Source organism: Anthonomus grandis, chromosome 14, assembly GCF_022605725.1.
Source record: "Anthonomus grandis grandis chromosome 14, icAntGran1.3, whole genome shotgun sequence".
NCBI lineage: Eukaryota > Metazoa > Arthropoda > Insecta > Coleoptera > Curculionidae > Anthonomus > Anthonomus grandis.
The window spans coordinates 711,296-732,598 of NC_065559.1; the positions used below are offsets into that span (position 1 = coordinate 711,296).

The 21,303-nt window shown below is 32.3% G+C and overlaps 1 protein-coding gene and 1 long non-coding RNA gene across 6 annotated transcripts in view; both read right to left on the reverse strand.

The window, feature by feature from the left end:
- Nucleotides 1-153: 153 nt before the first annotated feature.
- LOC126744414 (spondin-1) overlaps nt 154-21,303 on the reverse strand; it is a 46,645-nt gene continuing 25,495 nt past the window's right edge. For 2 of the 5 annotated variants that reach the window (XM_050451811.1, XM_050451814.1), the window contains 8 exons: nt 18,437-18,628; nt 17,796-17,983; nt 6,304-6,448; nt 6,144-6,239; nt 5,913-6,086; nt 5,762-5,857; nt 400-554; nt 154-345 (listed from right to left, as the gene is read on the reverse strand). In XM_050451811.1, coding sequence (XP_050307768.1) covers nt 265-345; nt 400-554; nt 5,762-5,857; nt 5,913-6,086; nt 6,144-6,239; nt 6,304-6,448; nt 17,796-17,983; nt 18,437-18,628 — 1,127 coding nt within the window. In that variant the 3' untranslated portion in view covers nt 154-264. The remainder of the gene's footprint in view (nt 346-399; nt 555-5,761; nt 5,858-5,912; nt 6,087-6,143; nt 6,240-6,303; nt 6,449-17,795; nt 17,984-18,436; nt 18,629-21,303) is intronic. The other 3 variants (XM_050451815.1, XM_050451812.1, XM_050451813.1) reach the window with 3 other exon arrangements.
- Nucleotides 897-5,750, reverse strand: LOC126744430 (uncharacterized). The gene is made up of 2 exons (XR_007663182.1): nt 5,176-5,750; nt 897-1,837 (listed from the first exon to the last, which is right to left on the reverse strand). It is a non-coding gene; the product is annotated as an uncharacterized LOC126744430 (long non-coding RNA).

Sequence of the window (21,303 nt, forward strand, 5' to 3'; positions counted from 1 at the left end):
CAAATAAAATGCTCTGTAATAATTAGTTTAATAGAAATACTAATGTGGGTGCGATATTTTATGGGTAAATGTGGAATTAATGTCTTAAAATGCATACATCAAAATGGTCTAGGGAACGATTAAATGAAACTATCGAAATTAAACACAGCTGAGGTCGTTTTGGAAACATTGTTATAATACTGAACGTATGGCAATGCCTAAATTACTTTTTTGCACTTCCTAAAACATGTTAAGAGGCCAAAAGTGGACCTAATTAGTTGGTTCCTATTTGTTGCAGTGCACCAGACATTTTTTCTTTTTCATCATTTTCTTTTGGCACGGTAACCCGCCGTTCCTAGGAGAAACCTAAAATATCCCTTTAAGGTTTAGGGTCCTAAATAACTTTTTGATTATATATACCTTGACGTGTCTATACTTCACTTTATAACCGGGTCCACAATCTCCGATCGAGGGCAAACACTGTGACCATCCGCTCCAGTTCGACATCAAACAATCCACTATGGTCCCGTTTCCGGTAAAGGTTTTTCGGTTTTCATATTGGTTTTCTATAAAAGCTGAAAATTACGCTTTATTACCAAAGCAAGATCACGTTCATCAATTTAAAGGGCTATTTACACACATCAGTTCCGTATCAGTGTCAGTGAAAAATAAAATATCGCTGCCTCAGTTTTAAATAAACTTGTTCAGGCAAGTGCGGCGCAGTGACGTTTTTTACCATCAGTGCTGCTTCAGTTTCAGTTCCGTCTTTTGTATTAAAGTCGGAAACGATATTTTTGTGTATTTCACTGACGAAAAAAAAGAATTTGCGTTTAAATTTGGATGAAAAATTAATCGAGTTGGCACGAAATCATCCAGAATTGTATGAATATCATAGGAGAAGAATTAAAACTCGAAGGTAAGTGGATACTTCGTATATTAAAAATTAGTATGTAGGTTTTGGATTAGAGGTTATGTCGGATATGACACAAAAAACAATGATGAACTTAAATTTTTTCGTTTTGCCATGGCACGCGTCCAATTTCTGAAAAAAAGTATTCTGTAAACAATTCTCTTGCTTGAAATGCGTCAGCAGTGGCATTTCCCCTCTGCATAGGTAGATTTTGGTGTACTTGTTGTTGCGGAACATTATTGAAGTTTGCATTTGGATAATTATAAGTATTTGTATCATATTTTTTTATGAAATTATGTAGAATACAAGCTGCCAATATTATGTAATCTACATTTTCTGGTTTAGCCTGGATTCTTCTAGTGAAGATTCTAAATGTTTGTATTAAAATCCCAAAAGCGTTTTCAACGGTCCTCCGAGCTCTACTTAAACGGTAGTTAAACACGCGCTTATTCAGTTCTCTTCCTGGATATGGGCGCATGAGATGAGTGATTTAGAGGGAATGCCCCATCACCTACAATTACATAAGGAGCCTCCATATCTGTACCTGGTAATGGTGCATGCTGTGGGACAGATAAACTATTATTTTGAAATGCTTTTCCCAGATTGGATTTTGCAAAAATGCCACCATCGCTATTTTTGCCATACGCACCAACATCTACAGCTACGAAATTGTAATGTGCATCAACAAGTGCCAACAATACAATAGAAAACGTTTTTTTGTAATTAAAAAATTGCGAGCCGCTATTTTTACAGTTAAGGAAATTCCAAATTGTGTTAAAGCTGTCAGCAACAGTTTTCCACATGTCTTCTGAAGGTTGCGGCAACATTTCATTTATAAGATTTTCAAATATGATTTTGCAAGTTTCCATTACAATGTTTTGCAACGTACAGTGCCTCATTCGGTCACTAAATGATATAGTTTTTAAAGAATCTCCAGTAGCTAGGAACCTAAAAGAAACAAATTATTTATTGAAAACCTTCATTTTAATGTTTATAAACTGTCAATAAATTTATTTTTAGGGTCAGCATGTAAGACCAGATGAAATAATATCAGAGACAATTTCAGGAAATCTATAAAAAAAAGTGGACGCCTCAAAAAAATCAAACATTATAAACATGCCGAAGCATTAGGATTTAAAAAAAAAAAATTTTATGAAAGAGATACCAAAGGAAATATTGAATTTCAAAAAGATGAGACTAAGGAATAGCGCAGTACATGAAATAAACACTTCAACTGCATCAAGACAAACTGACGATGAATTAGGGATGTACGATCCAAATCGATTTTATTCAAAGATCGATCTATTCCCCCAAAAAATCGATTTCTTTCCAGGCGATCTTTTCGAGAATCGATCTAGTCTTTCAATTCTCTCAAAAAATCGAAGATCGGTTCCCAAATTATCTTACAAGTTTATTAGTAAAAATAAACATATAAACAGAAACAGTCATAGGAAAAATAAAGGAAAGGAAGCGCCAACTTACCGTGCATAATTTAATTTTTTAATCTTACTATCCACCGATAGATGGCGCTTTCAATTTTAAAGGAATTGGAAGCGGGGAATTTTTGCATGGGAGACACAAAATTGCAAATCTGCTTGAAGAGAAGTATACTGCTTTGTCCAATATAATTAAAAATGAACTTAAAAATGTGGAATTTCTATGTATGACATGCGATGTTTGGACCGAGACTATGTCAACAACTAGCTTCTTGGGAGTCACTGCTCATTATTTAGATAAAGAAAATAGTAAGTCTATTGGTATTGGTGTAAAAGAACTTAGTTCTAATCATACTGCACAATATTTAAGCGAATGTTTGCAATCTGTTTGTCTAGAGTGGGAAATTGACTTGTCAAAAGTAAGTGCTATTATCACTGATAATGTAAAATAATGGCGAATATTACCAAATGTGTTACTGATACTTTTGCTTAAAATAAACAATTACCCTGCTTTGCACATACAGTAAATTTAGTTGCAACAAAAATTACAGAAGATCCTGCTATAAAACAAATTATTGATAAAATAAAGTCTATAGTTACTTATTTAAAACAAAGTGTATCTGCTGCAGATCAACTAAGAGCAGCACAAGACTTTGAAAAAAAATTAAAACTTATTCAGTCAGGTGGAATTCCACCTTCTATATGATTGAGAGATTTTTAAAACTCTCTGAATTTCTAACACCAATATTATTAAAAAATCCAAAATCTCCATCTATATGTTCAGCTGCAGAAATACAAGTATGTAGAGAACTTCTTTTTATTTTAAAGCCTATTGAACAGGTATCCAAAGAAATTAGCGCAGAAAAATATTTAACACGCAGCAAAATTATCTCAATTGTAAACTGTTTAAAAAATAATATTTTAAATTTAGACCTCCTAACTCCAGAGACTGAAAAGTTCAAACAAACTGTGCAGAGCTTTCGAAACGTTTTGGTGCTATTGAAGAAAACAGCATTTTAAGTCTATCCATCCTTTTAGATCCAAGGTTTAAGAAAATCCACTTTGGTAATCCAAATGCTTGTGCAAGAGCAATAAATTTAGTGGATAAATTATTAAAATATAATACCCAAAATAGCTCTCAACAAGGGGTGGATTCTCAAAAGCAGGTTACTGTCCCTGCCAATAATGAAAACTCTGATAGCATATGGTCTTATCACAAAAAGTTGGTCACTTCCGAAAAAAGTTGTTTAGTCACTAATCAAAATGAAATGTCAGTTGACCTTAAAGCATATTTAAACCTTCCAACAATACCATTGGAAAATAATCCAATTAGCTTTTGGTTAAATCATAATTCGAGTGAATTAGCTAGCCTTGGAAAAAAATATATATCCATTGTTGGGTCTTCGGTACCATCAGAAAGGGTTTTTTCCCAAGCAGGAAATATTCTAACTCAGACTAGGAATAGGTTAAGTGGAACACATTTATCTCAACTGCTCTTTCTTCATTCCTTAGATAGTTCCTACTGGTAAGACTCTAAATTAGATTAATAATTGACTTTGTTTGTGATTTTTTTTTGCATATTTTATTACTGTGTTATACTATAACCTATTATTATCATAGTTTTTAGGAATATAACGTTTATATTTGTTATGACTATATATTATATGTTTTTTGTATTTGTATTTTCTTTTTTTTGTTTGTTTTGGTTAATATACTTTATATAATTATACATGTATTTTTATTTTAAAAAAAGTGCACATAAACAATTATCAGAATCAAATATCGATTTTTAATGAGATCGATCTTTTGTTGCCGATTTATTTCTGGATCGATCTTGATATGTACGATCTTGAATCGATTCAAAATATCGATTTATTTTGTTTTTCGGACATCCCTACGATGAATCAAGTTAATCATCCGTTACTCAAAGGTTAGTGAATAGAATTGAGCAAACACCCAAAATGGCTAAAAAAAGAACAGCTTCTCAAAAAAGGACACCTTTGGCATTTTCTCAGTTAATGGAGTACTTAATCAAAGAAAAATCGGAAAAACCTGCTACATCAACGTCGACGCATTTTTAGGTGGTATAAGTGCTACTTTAAAAACGTTTAACTCGTACGATTTACTCTTAGCAAAAAAAGAAATATTTGATGTTGTTCAAAAATATGAAATGCGAATGATTACGGCGTCCGCACAGACATCTGGGACATTATCCAGTGAACATCCAAGGGGATCTTCGGGAATATACCGTGAAAGCCATTTGATATCTCGCAGTGATACGACACAAGAATCACCTTCAAATGTGTCTCCAGAAAGCCACTATACAAATTTGACATCTCCCTGTGATACGTCACAAATACAAACATCCTTTACAAATAGACTCCGATAATTTTTTTGGTAATTATCAGCAGGAATAAATACATAGATTGTGTTCGGACTTCGGTAAAAGTAAAATAGAACACATCGCGCAACGCCGCATTTTCCTTCATCCATCCTACCAGCGCCCGAACGTGAGACCGTCGCGAGATGAATCCGTTTGGCAAGAAGTCTGTAAATGTTAGATAGACACAAACGTTCAATTTCGTTTTGTTGTAAATGCATCATGCATATTTCGTTGAATTATTAGTTAGCTGATTAAATCAGTTGTAAATCTATAGTATTTTCTTTAAAATCTTAAGTGTTACAGTTTACTTCGTAGTTAAAACAGATTGTACGAGTATATAAACATTGTATTTAGATAAAGTAGATCACGTTTCAAAAATAAAAATTGATGTAAGAAAAAAAAATTGTATACCTACTGTATTGTATGATTTTTTTTTCATAAATAAAAATTGTTTTATTTTTACTTACCTCAAACAAACTGCTAATCGTTCCCTTGGTGTAATAATTTAGTTTTTCTCCAATGAGTGTGTTGTTTTATTAAATGCCTTTCTTCAGAGGTCGGCATAAGTCAGTTAACCAATTTGCATACCAAACAAAAAGAAAAAAAAAACGATACAGAAAAATCGCACAAATTCGGTAAGGCAAACACCGTTGCCGCGTTCGCACTATTTTTAAAGTTACCTGACTTATGCCGACCCCTGTATTTTATGAAGCAACATATTAAAACAATTTTGAGACATTCTGAAATATTCAAAAAAAATTGTTTCATCGTCCACCAATTCCTTATATAGAGTTATAAATTCTCCTTCAGTTTCTCGTTTCATCCAAGCTTTATGCTCTTCCAGATCTATGGCAATAATAGCCAATTCTTTATCAGTAAAAAAAGCCATCTCTAAAAAGTTCTGATATTTCACGTACGTAGAAATATCAGAATCGGTACGGACTACAGACGGATGAGTTGTTACCACTGAGCCGCACGGATAGCACTTGATACGGCACTGATGTGTGTAGATAGTCCTTTAAAGTGCAACTAAGAAAAGGAAGTTCCATATACCACATTTATTACCGGTAGTGGCGTCATTTTGCACATTATAAGATAAGATCCCGGAAATCGATCCGTCGATTTTCTTGCGCTGCGACAGTGCCTCTGCTACGAAAACGCACTATTTAATATTAAATCTAAGTTAATTTCAGTTTACACTTACTTTGGTATTTGGTGCAAACGGTTTGACACAGCTCCAAGGTGTTAAAATTGTTCTGGTTTCCCTCGCATCCGCTATAGCTGAATATTTCGCATCGGCCCTTTAACACGTCATAGTACCATCGGTCCACGTTACTTTTGCACGCACCCACGTCTCTGGGAAGACCACAAGCGGCAGCTAAAGCATCAACATGTCATCTCGGTTTAATGTTATTTCATGTTATAAAAGACTTACCGCTAGGTAATTTCTGCTCCCTCTCGCAAGGTCGTTCGTAACACTCCACGATTTCCTTAATTTTTCTCTCGCAAGGTTCTTCTATGTGGCGGTTTTCTTTTTAAAAATAAAAAATTATGCACAGAAAGTTTGTTAAAAAAAAAAGAAACAGATTGTTTACCTTTGGACCTTTTTGGCCCGAAAATGGCCTCGTGCCCCGTATATTTCAAAGACAATCGGTATCGCTCCTTGATGCCCTTATCGCATGTGGCGGAACACGGTGACCAATTCGACCACGGCCTCTCTGGACAGTCCGCAAGCTCATCCTTAAAATTATAAGCCATTTTAGAAGTGTCACAATAATATAGAGGAGAGTCGCCTAATATGGGGAGGTTTCCTAATTTGGGGAGATCTAAAATTTTAGACGGTGAGTCACTTTATTTTGTAGAGTATGTCCTACACTACAGCAATGAAAGCGTGATCCTACGTTATCCGAACGAAAATATTTAAAAAGTTTATTCGTGTAATCGATTTTCTTTAATAACTACGGCAAGGTAAGTGATTAAGGATTTGTTTTTTTATTAAATGAAGCTTTGTAGATAAAATATTGATGCTTTACGTTTATTTTAAATAATAAAAAATTCGTATTTATTTTTTGAGGTTATAAACTTTAGCGGACTGGGTCTCCTATTAAGGGGAGTTCCTAATATGGGGCTCCCCATATTAGAAACAATTTAGTAATGCATTGCAACTAAATATGTTTGTTTTTTGAAAAAATTATTAAAATTCATTCACTAAAAATCAAGTTATTGATTTTCACAGATTTCTCACTGATGGAGTGCCTGGAAGAAATCGAATAATTTGTCTCTTACTGGCAAGTGAATATCTTGAGTTCTTGTGGTTGAAATGTTGTGATTATTGATTTCTAGAATACTTTAAGGCTTTTCAAGTATTTTCTGAAAATTTGATTAAAATCCATCGACTAAAAATCAAGATATTGATATATTTCTCACTGATGGAGTGCCTGGAAGAAATTTCATAATTTGTCTCTTACTGGCAAGTGAATATCTTTAGTTCTAGCGGTTGAAATGTTGTGATTATTGATTTCTAGGATACTTTAAGGCTTTTCAAGTATTTTCTGAAAATTTGATTAAAATCCATCGACTAAAAATCAAGATATTGATATATTTCTCACTGATGGAGTGCCTGGAAGAAATTTCATAATTTGTCTCTTACTGGCAAGTGAATATCTTGAGTTCTAGTGGTTGAAATATTGTGATTATTGATTTGTAGGATACTTTAGGGCTTTTCAAGTATTTTCTGAAAAATTGATTAAAATCCATCGACTAAAAATCAAGATATTGATATATTTCTCACTGATGGAGTGCTTGGAAGAAATTTCATAATTTGTCTCTTACTGGCAAGTGAATATCTTTAGTTCTAGCGGTTGAAATGTTGTGATTATTGATTTCTAGGATACTTTAGGGCTTTTCAAGTATTTTCTGAAAATTTGATTAAAATCCATCCAGTAAAAATCAAGATAATGATATATTTCTCACTGATAGAGTGCCTGGAAGAAATATCATAATTTGTCTCTTACTGGCAAGTGAATATCATGGGTTCTAGTGGTTGAAATGTTGTGATTATTAACTTCTAGGATACTTTAGGGCTTTTCAAGTATTTTCTGAAAAATTGATTAAAATCCATTCAGTAAAAATCAAGATATTGATATATTTCTCACTGATGGAGTGCCTGGAAGAAATATCATAATTTGTCTCTTACTGGCAAGTGAATATCATGGGTTCTAGTGGTTGAAATGTTGTGATTATTGACTTCTAGGATACTTTAGGGCTTTTCAAGTATTTTCTGAAAAATTGATTAAAATCCATTCAGTAAAAATCAAGATATTGATATATTTTTCACTGATGGAGTGCCTGGAAGAAATTAAATAATTTGTCTCTTACTGGCAAGTGAATATCTTGAGTTCTAGCGGTTGAAATGTTGTGATTATTGACTTCTAGGATACTTTAGGGCTTTTCAAGTATTTTATGAAAAATTGATTAAAATCCATTCAGTAAAAATCAAGATATTGATATATTTCTCACTGATGGAGTGCCTGGAAGAAATATCATAATTTGTCTCTTACTGGCAAGTGAATATCTTGAGTTCTTGTGGTTGAAATGTTGTGATTATTGATTTCTAGGATACTTTAGGACTTTTGAAGTATTTTCTGAAAAAATTATTAAAATCCATCCACTAAAAATCAAGATATTGATATATTTTTCACCGATGGAGTGCCTGGAAGAAATATCATAATTTGTCTCTTACTGGCAAGTGAATATCTTGAGTTCTAGTGGTTGAAATGTTGTGATTATTGATTTCTAGGATACTTTAGGACTTTTGAAGTATTTTCTGAAAAAATTATTAAAATCCATCCACTAAAAATCAAGATATTGATATATTTTTCACCGATGGAGTGCCTGGAAGAAATATCATAATTTGTCTCTTACTGGCAAGTGAATATCTTGAGTTCTACTGGTTGAAATGTTGTGATTATTGATTTCTAGGATACTTTAGGGCTTTTCAAGTATTTTCTGAAAAATTGATTAAAATCCATTCAGTAAAAATCAAGATATTGATATATTTCTCACTGATGGAGTGCCTGGAAGAAATATCATAATTTGTCTCTTACTGGCAAGTGAATATCTTGAGTTCTACTTGTTGAAATGTTGTGATTATTGATTTCTAGGATACTTTAGGGCTTTTCAAGTATTTTCTGAAAAATTGATTAAAATCCATTCAGTAAAAATCAAGATATTGATATATTTCTCACTGATGGAGTGCCTGGAAGAAATTTCATAATTTGTCTCTTACTGGCAAGTGAATATCTTTAGTTCTAGCGGTTGAAATGTTGTGATTATTAACTTCTAGGATACTTTAGGGCTTTTCAAGTATTTTCTGAAAAATTGATTAAAATCCATTCAGTAAAAATCAAGATAATGATATATTTCTCACTGATGGAGTGCCTGGAAGAAATATCATAATTTGTCTCTTACTGGCAAGTGAATATCTTGAGTTCTTGTAATTGAAATATTGTGATTATTGATTTCTAGGATACTTTAGGGCTTTTCAAGTATTTTCTGAAAATTTGATTAAAATCCATCGACTAAAAATCAAGATATTGATATATTTCTCACTGATGGAGTGCCTGGAAGAAATTTCATAATTTGTCTCTTACTGGCAAGTGAATATCTTGAGTTCTAGTGGTTGAAATGTTGTGATTATTGATTTCTAGGATACTTTAGGACTTTTGAAGTATTTTCTGAAAAAATTATTAAAATCCATCCACTAAAAATCAAGATATTGATATATTTCTCACTGATAGAGTGCCTGGAAGAAATATCATAATTTGTCTCTTACTGGCAAGTGAATATCATGGGTTCTAGTGGTTGAAATGTTGTGATTATTAACTTCTAGGATACTTTAGGGCTTTTCAAGTATTTTCTGAAAAATTGATTAAAATCCATTCAGTAAAAATCAAGATATTGATATATTTCTCACTGATGGAGTGCCTGGAAGAAATATCATAATTTGTCTCTTACTGGCAAGTGAATATCATGGGTTCTAGCGGTTGAAATGTTGTGATTATTGACTTCTAGGATACTTTAGGGCTTTTCAAGTATTTTATGAAAAATTGATTAAAATCCATTCAGTAAAAATCAAGATATTGATATATTTTTCACTGATGGAGTGCCTGGAAGAAATTAAATAATTTGTCTCTTACTGGCAAGTGAATATCATGGGTTCTAGTGGTTGAAATGTTGTGATTATTGACTTCTAGGATACTTTAGGGCTTTTCAAGTATTTTCTGAAAAATTGATTAAAATCCATTCAGTAAAAATCAAGATATTGATATATTTTTCACTGATGGAGTGCCTGGAAGAAATTAAATAATTTGTCTCTTACTGGCAAGTGAATATCATGGGTTCTAGTGGTTGAAATGTTGTGATTATTGACTTCTAGGATACTTTAGGGCTTTTCAAGTATTTTCTGAAAAATTGATTAAAATCCATTCAGTAAAAATCAAGATATTGATATATTTCTCACTGATAGAGTGCCTGGAAGAAATTAAATAATTTGTCTCTTACTGGCAAGGGAATATCTTGAGTTCTAGCGGTTGAAATGTTGTAATTATTGATTTCTAGGATACTTTAGGGCTTTTCAAGTATTTTCTGAAAAATTGATTAAAATCCATCGACTAAAAATCAAGATATTGATATATTTCTCACTGATAGAGTGCCTGGAAGAAATTAAATAATTTGTCTCTTACTGGCAAGTGAATATCATGGGTTCTAGTGGTTGAAATGTTGTGATTATTGACTTCTAGGATACTTTAGGGCTTTTCAAGTATTTTCTGAAAAATTGATTAAAATCCATTCAGTAAAAATCAAGATATTGATATATTTTTCACTGATGGAGTGCCTGGAAGAAATATCATAATTTGTCTCTTACTGGCAAGTGAATATCTTGAGTTCTAGTGGTTGAAATGTTGTGATTATTGATTTCTAGGATACTTTAGGACTTTTGAAGTATTTTCTGAAAAAATTATTAAAATCCATCCACTAAAAATCAAGATATTGATATATTTTTCACCGATGGAGTGCCTGGAAGAAATATCATAATTTGTCTCTTACTGGCAAGTGAATATCTTGAGTTCTACTGGTTGAAATGTTGTGATTATTGACTTCTAGGATACTTTAGGGCTTTTCAAGTATTTTCTGAAAAATTGATTAAAATCCATTCAGTAAAAATCAAGATATTGATATATTTCTCACTGATAGAGTGCCTGGAAGAAATTAAATAATTTGTCTCTTACTGGCAAGGGAATATCTTGAGTTCTAGCGGTTGAAATGTTGTAATTATTGATTTCTAGGATACTTTAGGGCTTTTCAAGTATTTTCTGAAAAATTGATTAAAATCCATCCAGTAAAAATCAAGATAATGATATATTTCTCACTGATAGAGTGCCTGGAAGAAATATCATAATTTGTCTCTTACTGGCAAGTGAATATCATGGGTTCTAGTGGTTGAAATGTTGTGATTATTAACTTCTAGGATACTTTAGGGCTTTTCAAGTATTTTCTGAAAAATTGATTAAAATCCATTCAGTAAAAATCAAGATATTGATATATTTCTCACTGATGGAGTGCCTGGAAGAAATATCATAATTTGTCTCTTACTGGCAAGTGAATATCATGGGTTCTAGTGGTTGAAATGTTGTGATTATTGACTTCTAGGATACTTTAGGGCTTTTCAAGTATTTTCTGAAAAATTGATTAAAATCCATTCAGTAAAAATCAAGATATTGATATATTTCTCACTGATGGAGTGCCTGGAAGAAATATCATAATTTGTCTCTTACTGGCAAGTGAATATCTTGAGTTCTACTTGTTGAAATGTTGTGATTATTGATTTCTAGGATACTTTAGGGCTTTTCAAGTATTTTCTGAAAAATTGATTAAAATCCATTCAGTAAAAATCAAGATATTGATATATTTTTCACCGATGGAGTGCCTGGAAGAAATATCATAATTTGTCTCTTACTGGCAAGTGAATATCTTGAGTTCTAGTGGTTGAAATGTTGTGATTATTGATTTCTAGGATACTTTAGGACTTTTGAAGTATTTTCTGAAAAAATTATTAAAATCCATCCACTAAAAATCAAGATATTGATATATTTTTCACCGATGGAGTGCCTGGAAGAAATATCATAATTTGTCTCTTACTGGCAAGTGAATATCTTGAGTTCTACTGGTTGAAATGTTGTGATTATTGACTTCTAGGATACTTTAGGGCTTTTCAAGTATTTTCTGAAAAATTGATTAAAATCCATTCAGTAAAAATCAAGATATTGATATATTTCTCACTGATAGAGTGCCTGGAAGAAATTAAATAATTTGTCTCTTACTGGCAAGGGAATATCTTGAGTTCTAGCGGTTGAAATGTTGTAATTATTGATTTCTAGGATACTTTAGGGCTTTTCAAGTATTTTCTGAAAAATTGATTAAAATCCATCCAGTAAAAATCAAGATAATGATATATTTCTCACTGATAGAGTGCCTGGAAGAAATATCATAATTTGTCTCTTACTGGCAAGTGAATATCATGGGTTCTAGTGGTTGAAATGTTGTGATTATTAACTTCTAGGATACTTTAGGGCTTTTCAAGTATTTTCTGAAAAATTGATTAAAATCCATTCAGTAAAAATCAAGATATTGATATATTTCTCACTGATGGAGTGCCTGGAAGAAATATCATAATTTGTCTCTTACTGGCAAGTGAATATCATGGGTTCTAGTGGTTGAAATGTTGTGATTATTGACTTCTAGGATACTTTAGGGCTTTTCAAGTATTTTCTGAAAAATTGATTAAAATCCATTCAGTAAAAATCAAGATATTGATATATTTTTCACTGATGGAGTGCCTGGAAGAAATTAAATAATTTGTCTCTTACTGGCAAGTGAATATCTTGAGTTCTAGCGGTTGAAATGTTGTGATTATTGACTTCTAGGATACTTTAGGGCTTTTCAAGTATTTTATGAAAAATTGATTAAAATCCATTCAGTAAAAATCAAGATATTGATATATTTCTCACTGATGGAGTGCCTGGAAGAAATATCATAATTTGTCTCTTACTGGCAAGTGAATATCTTGAGTTCTTGTGGTTGAAATGTTGTGATTATTGATTTCTAGGATACTTTAGGACTTTTGAAGTATTTTCTGAAAAAATTATTAAAATCCATCCACTAAAAATCAAGATATTGATATATTTTTCACCGATGGAGTGCCTGGAAGAAATATCATAATTTGTCTCTTACTGGCAAGTGAATATCTTGAGTTCTAGTGGTTGAAATGTTGTGATTATTGATTTCTAGGATACTTTAGGACTTTTGAAGTATTTTCTGAAAAAATTATTAAAATCCATCCACTAAAAATCAAGATATTGATATATTTTTCACCGATGGAGTGCCTGGAAGAAATATCATAATTTGTCTCTTACTGGCAAGTGAATATCTTGAGTTCTACTGGTTGAAATGTTGTGATTATTGATTTCTAGGATACTTTAGGGCTTTTCAAGTATTTTCTGAAAAATTGATTAAAATCCATTCAGTAAAAATCAAGATATTGATATATTTCTCACTGATGGAGTGCCTGGAAGAAATATCATAATTTGTCTCTTACTGGCAAGTGAATATCTTGAGTTCTACTTGTTGAAATGTTGTGATTATTGATTTCTAGGATACTTTAGGGCTTTTCAAGTATTTTCTGAAAAATTGATTAAAATCCATTCAGTAAAAATCAAGATATTGATATATTTCTCACTGATGGAGTGCCTGGAAGAAATTTCATAATTTGTCTCTTACTGGCAAGTGAATATCTTTAGTTCTAGCGGTTGAAATGTTGTGATTATTAACTTCTAGGATACTTTAGGGCTTTTCAAGTATTTTCTGAAAAATTGATTAAAATCCATTCAGTAAAAATCAAGATAATGATATATTTCTCACTGATGGAGTGCCTGGAAGAAATATCATAATTTGTCTCTTACTGGCAAGTGAATATCTTGAGTTCTTGTAATTGAAATATTGTGATTATTGATTTCTAGGATACTTTAGGGCTTTTCAAGTATTTTCTGAAAATTTGATTAAAATCCATCGACTAAAAATCAAGATATTGATATATTTCTCACTGATGGAGTGCCTGGAAGAAATTTCATAATTTGTCTCTTACTGGCAAGTGAATATCTTGAGTTCTAGTGGTTGAAATGTTGTGATTATTGATTTCTAGGATACTTTAGGACTTTTGAAGTATTTTCTGAAAAAATTATTAAAATCCATCCACTAAAAATCAAGATATTGATATATTTCTCACTGATAGAGTGCCTGGAAGAAATATCATAATTTGTCTCTTACTGGCAAGTGAATATCATGGGTTCTAGTGGTTGAAATGTTGTGATTATTAACTTCTAGGATACTTTAGGGCTTTTCAAGTATTTTCTGAAAAATTGATTAAAATCCATTCAGTAAAAATCAAGATATTGATATATTTCTCACTGATGGAGTGCCTGGAAGAAATATCATAATTTGTCTCTTACTGGCAAGTGAATATCATGGGTTCTAGCGGTTGAAATGTTGTGATTATTGACTTCTAGGATACTTTAGGGCTTTTCAAGTATTTTATGAAAAATTGATTAAAATCCATTCAGTAAAAATCAAGATATTGATATATTTTTCACTGATGGAGTGCCTGGAAGAAATTAAATAATTTGTCTCTTACTGGCAAGTGAATATCATGGGTTCTAGTGGTTGAAATGTTGTGATTATTGACTTCTAGGATACTTTAGGGCTTTTCAAGTATTTTCTGAAAAATTGATTAAAATCCATTCAGTAAAAATCAAGATATTGATATATTTTTCACTGATGGAGTGCCTGGAAGAAATTAAATAATTTGTCTCTTACTGGCAAGTGAATATCATGGGTTCTAGTGGTTGAAATGTTGTGATTATTGACTTCTAGGATACTTTAGGGCTTTTCAAGTATTTTCTGAAAAATTGATTAAAATCCATTCAGTAAAAATCAAGATATTGATATATTTCTCACTGATAGAGTGCCTGGAAGAAATTAAATAATTTGTCTCTTACTGGCAAGGGAATATCTTGAGTTCTAGCGGTTGAAATGTTGTAATTATTGATTTCTAGGATACTTTAGGGCTTTTCAAGTATTTTCTGAAAAATTGATTAAAATCCATCGACTAAAAATCAAGATATTGATATATTTCTCACTGATAGAGTGCCTGGAAGAAATTAAATAATTTGTCTCTTACTGGCAAGTGAATATCATGGGTTCTAGTGGTTGAAATGTTGTGATTATTGACTTCTAGGATACTTTAGGGCTTTTCAAGTATTTTCTGAAAAATTGATTAAAATCCATTCAGTAAAAATCAAGATATTGATATATTTTTCACTGATGGAGTGCCTGGAAGAAATTAAATAATTTGTCTCTTACTGGCAAGTGAATATCATGGGTTCTAGTGGTTGAAATGTTGTGATTATTGACTTCTAGGATACTTTAGGGCTTTTCAAGTATTTTCTGAAAAATTGATTAAAATCCATTCAGTAAAAATCAAGATATTGATATATTTCTCACTGGTGTAGTGCCTGGAAGAAATCAATAATTTATCTCTTACTGGCAAGGGAATATCTTGAGTTCTAGCGGTTGAAATGTTGTAATTATTGATTTCTAGGATACTTTAGGGCTTTTCAAGTATTTTCTGAAAAATTGATTAAAATCCATCGACTAAAAATCAAGATATTGATATATTTCTCACTGATAGAGTGCCTGGAAGAAATTAAATAATTTGTCTCTTACTGGCAAGTGAATATCTTGAGTTCTAGTGGTTGAAATGTTGTGATTATTGATTTATAGGATACCTAAAGGCTTCTCAAGTATTTTCTGAAAAAATTATTAAAATCCATCCACTAAAAGTGAAGAAATTGACATTTTTTTCACTGGATCTTTGGCATGCAAGTAGATCCTTTTTAGTTTAAATTTTTTACACTATTCTATAGTCGGATTACCAAACAGATGGGTGTACAAACAAACATTTAGGGTGTAATTGGCCAGGTTCATCAGAACCGAGCGCTACCTGAGCGCTGGATTTTAACCACAACATTTTTTGTCATTTCCACGTATAAATTCGCTCATCCTGGGACACACTGTATATTAAAAATATTTATTACCTGCTGCTTCTGCTGTAAACTGGACTTTTTGCACTTTGTTGTATGCTGGAGGCTCGTTATCACATGTTTTATATTTATTCATAATCACTTCCTTTTCAGCAATGGTCAAATGTTTTCGTACTCTTTTCTTGGGGGCTGACAATGGGGGTGTACGTGGCACGTCAGCCATTATTTGTTAACAAACAAATTAACAAAAAAATAAACAAAATCTCAACTTTTCAATATTGCGAAGATTCAAATATTCGAATAGCAGAAAATTCAACCAAAACGATCTAAAGCCGCTCGACTAATAAAATTAAATAAAACCCCAAGTCATGAACCCTATCGAGGCTCTAGGCCACACTCCATCTGTTCGGTAACCCAAGTATAGGACCCTTAAAAGAAAGACAAATTATTTGAAAAAAATACTTCAAATGCCTGGAAAAATTGATTTTTTTTAGTATAGGCACTTGATGGGCAAAGAAGATTAAGTATTTAATTTAGCCCTTTAATCGTACCAACTATAAATACAACAATCCAATTTCTATGGTGCAAAAAAGGTTATAATCAGATATTTAGTGTAATACGTAAGGAACTGTTTTAGTTGATTATATTTTGTTCATCAAACTTTATATTTAGTTTGTTATCTAACCAAAGGAAGAGAAAGTATACTCAAAGTCAAAGTTTCATAAATCAAGCGCCTATTGAAAAGTTTCGCCGCATTAGGGCATCATCAGACCTCATCTAAATACAAAAACTACACTTTTTTCTAATAGTTTTTAGGCCATCTCAATGACTTAATTGTTAATGTATTTTTGTGAGGTTTTCCGTTGATAAATAAATAAATAAATATTAATTCCTAGTATTAATTGCCTAATGAGATCATACCGTTACAGTACCATTGAGCGCATTTTAACTTTTATTACTTCACTGAGGCAAATTTAGTTGTTAAAACTGATATGGACAATATGCGCAATCATTTTTATGAGAGTTAAATTCTGAAAGGGACATAACATTGTGGCGTAAATTTTATAGAAAATAGATCTTTTTTTAGGCAATCTTAATATATAGTCTGTCAGAAATAAGGTAGATGAACTTAAATTATTTCTGGAGAGTGTAGAGTTTCCTGATATTTAAGTATTAGTAGAACACTGGTTAAAAAATGATAAACCATTGTCTATTAAATTATACACGGGGAAACATTTTTGGAGAGGAGAGTCACATACACTGCAGAAAATTCTAATATTGTGAAACCTTTGTTGTAGCCTTGAGTCAATATGAAGATATTTTATCAACCAGTTTCAGAACATCTCAGTGTCACTGAGTGAACACTCTTAAAATACCTTACACCTGTATCATGTTTGTGCAAGCATTTAAAAAAAAAAACTAGAAGAGATTGAACAATACATACATTGCTGTACTGAAAGGAAACCCTAATCAAATAAATACAATGATTCTGTCCCTCAAGTTCCACATTTGATAACGTGAATATACAGGGCGTGCCAACAAGGTGTACGGCTCAGATAGTCAGCCTAGAGGAGGTACCCTAGACTAACTGTGGTACAAGTTTCATAGGCGCAGAATAAATTTTCAAGTTAATTATGATTTTTTAAACGAACCCTCTAAAAGGCAAAAAATAACATAACAAGCAACGCTGCACGAAAATTTTAAAAACGTTATACCAAAGTAAAGTACTCTTTTTGCCTCAAATTTTAGTACCATCATATTTTATAGTAACTTTTTTGTGACACACCCAGTATACATAAAAATATTTTTAGTTCGTAGGTTTTTGTCAACCCTACAACTTTGCTGTAGAACTTTTTGCTCTACCTCGTATAATTAAGGCGCTATCTTAGCCTTACACCTTGTTGTTGTCACACCCTATATAATATACAAACCGGTATTTCGTCGAAAAATTCCTCGCATTTTTCTTCGGCCCAGCATTCCAGATTTTGCTGCAGAATTAACGGTTTACTGGACGTATGCACGCACCTCTTGGCGGCGTAACGGTTTTTAAATTTACGGTCTCTCGTTTTGGTGCCCTTGCCACAGGTGGCGCTGCAACTCGACCACGAAGACCACGGACCTTTTTATCACAAAACAAAAATCATTTATTTTATTTTTTAGTAATTGTCTTAATTAAGCATATATGTAATTATATCAATTGAGCAACATTTTCTGAGTAAGATAACATAAATATTAACCGTTGAAATTATGTAGCTTTCTAAATAACAAAGTGTTTTTATTTGTTAAATGTTTGTTGTATTAAGAGTGTTCAGTGTATATTTTTTGAAAAGTTAGAATTTCACTTTGATATCTTTAATGTCTTGACACCTAATATGTGATTCCTTTTGAGACAAAAATATGGTCTATTAGTAGATTAAGACACTCAGAGTTACATTGTTACGTATTCATGACATACTTAATTTTTACATCACAGGTGCTAGCTGGGCGTTTATCAAAATCATATGTATGGCTCACTTGTGCTTATGTATTGAAGTTTGTATGTGTTTGCGTTATAGGTATTCAAAGTACTTACTTAGCTCGCATAACGGATCGTCCTCCAAGTTTTTCCGGACTTGCGGACAGTATTTTTGAGAGGATTCGCACGTCGCTCGTTCCGTCAACTTTTTACGGCACATGTATTTGCTTTCGTCATTTTTATAACGTCTTTGTTTGTATTTGATACCGCGACCGCATGTGGCCGAGCACAAGGACCATTCGGACCAATCTGTAAAAAAAGTAACAAAAACATTAATACAATGTTTATCTATTGCAAGCATTTCAATGATTTTTTCCATTACTATAGTTGAAGAATTGCTCAAGATCTAAAAGCCTCCTGAAGGTCCGATTGGCATTCCATACATTATTTGGACGCTTACTTTTCTTTGCATATTGATTTCACTGATGACGCATTTCTAAATGAAATATAATGTATCTAGTAAACCCTTAAAAGTTCCAGTTGGCATTGTTAGAGTCCTTATTGCTTCTGTCTGTATGTTAATTTATCAACTAAGATTGTTCTAAGAAAACTGTTTGGTGAAAAAGTGATGTTGACGACATTCCTTGTTTCTTGTTTATGAAATAAGTATCTGGATCTTCCGTCACAATAAGGTGTTTTTTCCACTCAACTGAAAGGCCTAAATTGATTAATTTGGCCAATTGCGATTTTGACTACTCTTCTTAAAGTAAAAGAAAAAGCATTTTAAAACAGGGTTAGCGGTTTCCTAAATAAAAATAAAATTGAGTCTTTTTTTGATTATTCATGAGCATTTAGTCAGGTGAATCATTCTATTTTACTAAAAAAAAACTGGATAATTTTGGAGTGAGAAGTATTCCAATGGGTTGTTTTAAAAGACACCTCAATAATACAAAACTAAAAGTTGTTTTACCGATAGAAATATCAATCGGATTTGGCAGATATTGTTAAAAGGTCCCCCAAGAAAGTGTATTAGGACCTCTCAAAAATTTTATATGCTGATTTCTATTGTATCAGTAGAATTTTATAATTCCAATGTATATGTAGGAAATAGATAATGAAATTGAATGAGAATATAAAGTAAGAAAAAATTGGATTTAATCGGCGCGACGCGATACGCCCAAGTCTCTTACCTGATAAGGCTTCTAAATCGGACTTGGGTACTGGAATGGCGATTACTCAATTCATCACCCACACACGATTAATCAAGTATGGTTGAATTCAGAAATTAGTGGTTCCGGAATCTCAACGCACGAAACACGCGGACGGTACCTTCACTTCTCTCACCGGAGTCCGTTGTCGTTCTTGTATCTAATTTATTTAAAAGCAAATTAAATAATAAAAAATCCCAATGATATACAGGCAACTTAATAACTCTGAGAGCTGCAACATTTTCAGAAAAAATATTTATAGAAGTTTTCTTAGTTCAAAAGAATTGGCTTTAGAAACTACAGAGGCATTGAATATTTCATTATAATAATGACTAACTAAAATTCGTTTATTTTGGTAACGCTTTTCTAATTTTTCGTAGGCTACCACATAATTAGAATCCGTAAGAGGTATTCCTTTAATTAGAGCTAAAGGTTCCCTATCTAAAGATGTAAATAAATACAGACATTTTTCCACATTGGATAGGTCTGGATTATTATGGATGAGACTATTAAATAAATCATAAAAAGTTGGCCATATCTTGAAATTACCATCAAAGTGAGGCAATGAGATTTTAGGCAGATTTACTACACACACTTCTATGGTTAGAATGCCCCACAGCTGACACATTGGCAGATTGAGATGATGAGTCATTTAACAAAAAATCATGTTTTAAAGATAAAACGCCATAATAAGCCATTAATTCTCATTTCATCATAAGAAGAAAATTCTTCATCACCATTCAAGGAAATAACCGTATTATGATTACTTTGAAATTCATTGTAAGTTAAATCGATAGTATTTGCTCTTACAAAAAATGTCGATTTTCAAGACTTATCCTGTACAACATTAAGGCCACACTCGTGAGCTTCCTAGAGTAATCTTTTAAAGGCAGTAGTTTTTTGTTAGTTTGTCAGCCATGTTTTAGAATTATTAGGATTAAAAATAAATGCCTTATACAAGTTGCTCAACTGACAAAAAAAAAACATAAATGGTCGTACCCTACCAATAATTCAGTTTTATGAAAAAAAAATCAAATAAAAAATAAAACGCTTGATAATATGAAATAATTTCCACGCACGTCAAAAACAAACAAAATCTGCAAATGCAAATGGCCCGCGATTGCACACAAAACAACCACATTTACCCGGTACTTGGGCCTATGAGGCACTTATGAAAATTTATTTCAGTGTCTGGGCGTTTGTCTGCTTCTAGATTCCTAAAATGCGGCGTTCCCCAGGGTTCAGTGTTGGGACCACTGTTATTTTTGCTGTATGTGGATGACTTGAGTTCATTGAAACTGCAGGGCAAGGTGGTTCAGTTTGCTGATGATACCACCATACTATGGAGCCATAAAAATTCTGACTATATTAAGACTTGTATCCTTGAAGACCTTCAGATTTTATCAGGGTGGTGTGCTTCCAACAGGCTCGTGTTTAATGTAAGAAAGACGTCTATTATGGGGTTTAAGTGCGATGTTCAGGGTCTGATGTTTGACGAAAATTCCCTCTTGCAGAATAAAGAGTGCTGCAAGTTCCTAAGAATTACCATTGATGGTCGCCTTCGGTTTGAAGATCATATTTTACATTTAGCTGGGAAATTATCTTCTGGATGTTTCGCAATAAGAATGGCAAAACAAGAGCTGGGAGGGGTGGTTGCACGTTCAGTGTACTTTTCACTTATTGAATCTCATATTTGGTATGGCTTGCCTTTTTGGGGTTTAACCAATAAGGAGCTACTTAACATTATCTTTGTTATTCAAAAAAAAGCAGTTAGAT